Genomic DNA, 6343 nt, shown 5'->3' with positions numbered 1-6343 from the left:
AGCCTCACATGGTTGGGAAGAAATCCCTTCTAAAACACTTGTATCATATCAAGAGTTTCTCACATTATTACCCAAGTCGACTTACTTTGGCTTTTTGGAAAAAGAGACGAAAACATCCTCTTGGATCCACATTGCAGCTTCTGGCAATTTCTATAATAAACTGCATTACAACTGCTTGGTGTGCTACTTGCTCCATCAGAGCTCTTTTCTGAAAAAAAGAAGTTAAAATTATGATTTAAAGATATATTTCTAAAATTCAGCAGAATTTCCTTTTGTTCCAGTTCCTAAGCAGATGTGAACTGATGCGTACAGAAGCAAGAGGACTCACAGTTAGCTATAACTAGACATAAATGTGACAATGCACTATCAATAAAGTAGAGAGGGCTGGAAGAACAGTTAAACAGCTAATGAAGTTGGTCACATTTCTACTGTGCAAATAGGAAAATGTGTGCTTCCAAAGATTTAAACATCTTCATACCTGTTCAGCTTCTAGATGAAAACACCACAACATGAGATACCTAGATGTTTCTTCACATACAAGGTACGGGTGATCAGACAAAAACCTTTGACTATCATCCCATCTGCTCAGCATGCCTAATAAGAGAAACACAGTTAAGATATTCTAAACAGATAAATGATTTAATGCAGCAAGGAAAAAGTTACCTGTATTGATACCAAGTATACATAACAACTTGGCAATTTACTAACCTCAAAATAACAGTATGCAGCTAAATTTGGGGGTTTTATTTATACATCTAACCAATGCTGAAGGAGCATTACTAGAAGGCATAATTAGTCTTTGAAGATACTAAAAGTAGATTATAACAGTCATGCATGTCTAGTAACGCTGATAATTTATTTTTAATCAGTTCTCACAAGCTAACAAAGTGATGCAGACATCTATTAGTTACAACACCAAATAGCTTAAAAGTTTATGGACAGATATCTACATTAAGCGATTCTAACAAACACAAATCCTCTAAATGTTTGCAAATAAAAACACAAAGACAGAACCTGTAATCTGTCAAAAATTAAAATGCTTCTAATATATAGTTTGCTAGACTTTTTGAGAATTCAAATTAATTATACAAACAGCTTGATCTCAAAAAACAAACCCACACCAGTATTGGAAAGTTAATTAGAATTTTGAATGGCAGTATCATGGCACTAGCTTCAGGTAACAAGCCAAATGTAAAAATCAGAACTCAATACTCATAGCACTTCTTCAAGTTGTCCTATCTTTGACAGTCATTATTGGCAACAGGTATCAGATGTACAGCTTCACCCGTCTATCAGCACATAACAGGCCTAAAGATAATTCAGTGGTAATGACCTGAGCTAATCTTAATCCTAGCAAACAAATGCTGAAAGATAAAGCAACAGGTTGTATTTCTTTTGAGTGTTTTCAAGTTACTCTGTGTAAGTTCTTCATTGTTTTGAAGCCACAAGAGGATCCAGAAGCAGGACTCATGCAATATAGCTAAGTCCACACTGCCCCTTGGCAGCAGCTAGCATGGAACAAGTGACTTCACAAAGCATTAATGTACTGCGGCTTTCTACAGTGGACTTATGTATCACAAATTAAAATAATAACATGGCTTTGAACTCAGGAAGTATAAAAAAAATTACCTTCTGTAATAAGGTTGCTTCTTTAACAGTCTAATTTGAATTTAGACAAAGAGTAATTTCGCCCAACTCTCAGCTAGGAAGCCTACAAGATAGCCTCTTCTTTTTTTACCTGCTGAAATGCACAGCAGGAGAGATGTTTTCTAATTCCAATATCATTACACTGAACAGTTAAGGTACTTAAGAGTACTTAAGAACCTGTGCCTATTACTACTATTTGCATACTCTTGACAGTGTTGTGCCTTTACTTGATACCTGAAAGGCTTGCTAAGGGTAACAGGGCTCAAAGCCCTTTCTTTAAAACAGCTTTAAGCTCCCCAGAGGCAAAAAAAAAGTAAAAACAACTTTGTAAAAACAACTGAATTCTGACAATCCAGTCTTATTCTTGATTGTTCCAGAATTCCAAATATGGCTATACTATACTATAGCATGAAATCAGCCTGAATGGCAAGCACTTCAGAGAACCATACAAATTTTAGATTACGTTACAAGATCAGCTTTGTGCTCAGTTGGGTTTAACAATTATGACAGAGCTAAAGTGACACCTAGTGGATAACTAAGTATAGTTTTAAACACACAATTCTGAGCATACATACTCTCAGAGTACGTGTTAACAAATACGTCCATTTAATCAGCCATTACCCTTACAAATTAACAGGTAACAGAAAATCATTTAATAAAACATTTAACGTAATCTCCTTTAAAAAAGGAGAGAGCCATGGATGACCCATGCACTTTTATATACATGACTTATATGTCTAGGAATGTCCCTGCCTTTTCCCACTGGTGTGGAATATCTATGGAGCCTGATAAAATAAAACTGAACAGTCTGTCATTTAGGTCTGTCATTTATTAGCATTCATTCTGTACAAGAAGGAGCAAACCAACAAATTCTGTAGGAACCACAAGATGTTGGAAAAACAGACTCACCGAAGTGTCTAATCTTTTGTTCATGTTTTTGCATTAGTGGTTCAGACACAGCCTCATCTTCAATTTCTTTTCTTTTTTGATTAATAAAACTCTGAGGAAGAGAAAGATTGTACTATCACATAAAATCCACACATATTGTTTAGTGACATAAAGGAGTTATTATACTTTAATATGTTACTATTTAAATGACTATGTTCTAATTTTAGAGTTGTATCATATTTGAGGATTTTTTTCAGAAAGTGTCTTATCTAGTAACAGAATTTGAAAGTTTCCTTATAATCTCTGAAAAACTTCTGTTTTCATATAGGAACTTACTGATTTGTTAGTAATGAGAATCATGTACATTGCAGTCTGGATCAGGGAAATTAGGAGATGTAATAGTGATGAGAAACTCATTTTTGCTTTTTTATATTCTTCATGTCTATTTGTAGCTCCGTAGCCCATTACTGTATAACTATATAGATTCACAGCTAGAATTTTACCTACTCGGTTAGCAAGAAAGACAAAATACATTCCTAAAAGCTCAATCCTCATCTAGTTTCTTCTGAAACCAAGGACAACACTCTACCATAAAGAACTAGAGAGGAATGAAGGTTTCAGAAAAGAGTCAAACCAAGAGGGGGAATTCCCTCAACATCTGTGTTTCTAATTGGACATTCTTGTCAATTATGCTAATTTGCTACACTTACAAAACTGTAGTTGCTCTATGTCACATGTGCAACTTCAGTGCATTTTTCAGCGTGTATTTTGGTGTGTTGTGCATCTGAAGGGACCCTTCACAAAAAGTTAACCACATTTATCACCTGACTGTGTCTGGCTTGTGACTTTAGGGCTCAGTAAAAGGCAATGACAGCTGTTGAAATTAAATTGTGAAATCAAAGATAAGATCCTCCTATTAAAAAAAGTTCATGCTAAATAATTTGTATTACAGTAGACAGTATTAGAGGCAAACTAACAGTTTCATATTCTGGGTTGGATGGGACATTTAAAGACCACAGAGTTTCAACCGTCCCTGGCAACGCAAGAATATCTTCCACTGAATTAGGCTGCTCCAAAACCAGTCCAATCTGACCTCTGTTGCTTCTAGGGATTGGGTATCTACACCTTCCCTGGGCAACTGGTTCCAGTGTCCTGATACCCTAATAATAAAAAAGAATCTTCCTTACATCCAATCTAAACCTACCATCTTTCAGTTTAAAGCCATTCCCTCTTGTCCTGTCAGCACAGGCTGTGATAAAAAATGTTTTTCTCCATCTTTCTTATAAGGCCCCTTTAAGTACTGAAAGGTCATATGAAGGTAAATTAGGGCTTCCTGGAGCCTTCTCTTCTTCAAGCTGAACAACCCCAGCTCTCCCAGCCTTTCCTCATAGGAAAGGTGCTCCAGCCCTCTGATCAGCTCTGTAGCGCTCCTCTGGAGCTGCTCCAACACGAGTCCTTCTTGTACTGAGGACCCCAGAACTGGGTGCATTACTGTGGGGGTGGGTCTCAGCAGAGCAGAGGGGCAGAATCCCCTCTCTGGCCCTGTTGCCCATGCTGCTCTGGATGCAGCCCAGGACACCTTTGGCTCTCTGGGCTGGGAGTGCCCACGGCTGGGTCACGTCCAGCCTCTCACCCACCAGCACCCCCAAATCCTTCTGGGCAGGGCTGCTGAGATCTGTTCATCCCCAGCCTGTGCTGGTATCAGGGGATTGCTCTGACCCACGTGCAGCATCTCGCACTTGGTCTTGTTAAAACACATGAGATCCCCATGGACCCACTTCTGCATCTTGTCTGGGTCCTCTGGAAGGCTTCCTTCTGGTCTGATAACTGCACGACTCAGCTTGATATCATCTGCAAACCTCCTGAAAGTGCACCCAATTCGTCTGTTTAACTTCAATGAAGACATTAAATAACACTGGTCCCAGTACAGACCCCTGAAGGATACCACTGGCCCCTGGTGTCCATTGGACTCTGAGCCATTGACCACTACCCTTTGCATGCCACCAACCACTTCCTCATCCACCTAACAGTTCACTCATCAAATCCATCTCTCTCCAGTTTAAGAGAAGGATGCTGCATGAGACCACATCCAAGGCTTTGCAGAAGTCCAGATAAATGACATCTGTAACCCTTCACCTGTCCACTGATGCCATCACCTCGTCACAGGTCACTGATAAGGCCACTGAAGAATTGGTCTGGCAGGACTTGCCCTTGACGCAGCTGTGCTGAATGTCCCGAACCACCTCCCTGTCCTACGTGTGCCTGAGAACAGCTCCTAGAAAGGTCTATTCCATGACCTTCCCAGGCACAGAGGTGAGTGACATATTGTGTTTTGTGCTGTACAAGACACAGAAGACACTCAGAGACTGGTAACAACTGGAATGAACAAAACAGGCTAGCACTTGCTTCCATGCACAATGATGTAGGTCATACCTTATTAAAAACTTCTTTACTAACAGGATCTGTGTTCCATAGATTCTGTCGTTCCCTCTGGTTTAGCGCTTCTTCTTTTCTTCTCCACTCTTCCTCTCTCCATCTCAACTCGGCAGCTTCAGTCCTTGCTTGAGCAGATTCCTGATCACAGGATTCTGAATTATGCAGTGCTAAACTACCAAATTTTTGCTGGGCTTCTGCTAGATTCCATGTGCATTCTACAGAGTGCTTCACAAACTCTCTTTCTTTTTGGCAGGCTAATTCAATCCCTTGGCTGTATGTCTGTGAGGAAAATCAGACATGTTATTTATGAAGAGAAAATTGTTGATTTACAGTTTCTATAGAAGCAGACTGGCCTAAATCCCAAAGCTAATAATAATGCACCTGGAAGGCACCTTAGATATGCAGCATTATAATAGCCGAAGTGATGAAGCATGGCAATGTACAGCTATGTCTTCTAGAAAGAGATTTCCGGTTCAAGTCACCCTAAGTTTATTAAGTGTATTTGCAAAATTATGGACCATGTGCTGCTATCAGTAATAGTTTCCAGACTGCAAAAATACTTTTGATACAGCTGAAATCCCTCTGGCTATCTTAGGGCTGGAACATTAGCAGCAGCCAAGTGTGAGGATACTCTGAATATACACTTCTGATAAGAAAGTATTGGGCTTATGATGTCAGATCACAACAGTAAAGTAACTGCTGCTGCCTGCATTTCAGTATTAGTACTCAAATGGACAACATCTTCTCTTGAACTGACACAAGAAGTGGTATTTAAGTTATAAAGCAGCCAAGGCCCAGCACAAACACATGCTCCTTCAGATCAAATCTGTTGAGGATGTCACCACTCATAGCTGGGAGAGAAAGGGACATCTTAAGGAACCTTATTTATATTAACTCCAGATGTGTGCTCAGAATTCACACTCACTAATATGCCAAGCCTTTCCCACTAAGAGTGAAGAAAAATGCATGCATATGCATTAGTTCCTCAGCCTTCCACTGCCACGTTATGAAATCTGCAGTGCTGATAGCCTCTGGCAGGGGCACACGAAGGACAATTTGTGAAAGACTATCTGAAGGAAACTTTAACGCAAGTAAATCAAACTTATTGTCCCAACTTGTCTGAGAATGACAGCATTTTTATTTCTGCAGTAACAAGAAGAAAATTCCACTGTTGGAAAAGTAACGTAATGGCAGCTGCTTGCGAAACCACACAGAATTCCTTACAACGCGTTTTATAAATCGCCGCCTCGCCCCGGCTAACAGAGAAACACACCGCCTACCTATCTGTTCCTTGGGCACGGGGACGCTGGGACAACTCCAGCCCAGCTCCTTCCGCAGCGCCTGCCCACTGTTGGCGGAGCTGTTACCAGGG

At 40.0% G+C, this 6343-nt stretch overlaps 1 protein-coding gene across 1 annotated transcript in view; it reads right to left on the bottom strand.

Moving 5' to 3' along the window:
* Positions 1 to 5256, bottom strand: part of CDC37L1 (cell division cycle 37 like 1) — a gene marked incomplete at its 5' end in the record, with an annotated part of 7753 nt that extends 2497 nt beyond the window's left edge. Inside the window, 4 exons of the mRNA XM_031060776.1 lie at positions 86 to 208; positions 479 to 594; positions 2557 to 2647; positions 4969 to 5256. Of these exons, the coding sequence (XP_030916636.1) occupies positions 86 to 208; positions 479 to 594; positions 2557 to 2647; positions 4969 to 5256 (618 nt within the window). The remainder of the gene's footprint in view (positions 1 to 85; positions 209 to 478; positions 595 to 2556; positions 2648 to 4968) is intronic.
* Between the last annotated feature and the right edge of the window lie 1087 nt (positions 5257 to 6343).

Source organism: Geospiza fortis, unplaced genomic scaffold, assembly GCF_000277835.1.
Source record: "Geospiza fortis unplaced genomic scaffold, GeoFor_1.0 scaffold491, whole genome shotgun sequence".
Lineage (NCBI taxonomy): Eukaryota > Metazoa > Chordata > Aves > Passeriformes > Thraupidae > Geospiza > Geospiza fortis.
Note: the sequence above shows the minus strand (reverse complement) of the source record. Positions and strands in the feature narration are given on the sequence as shown.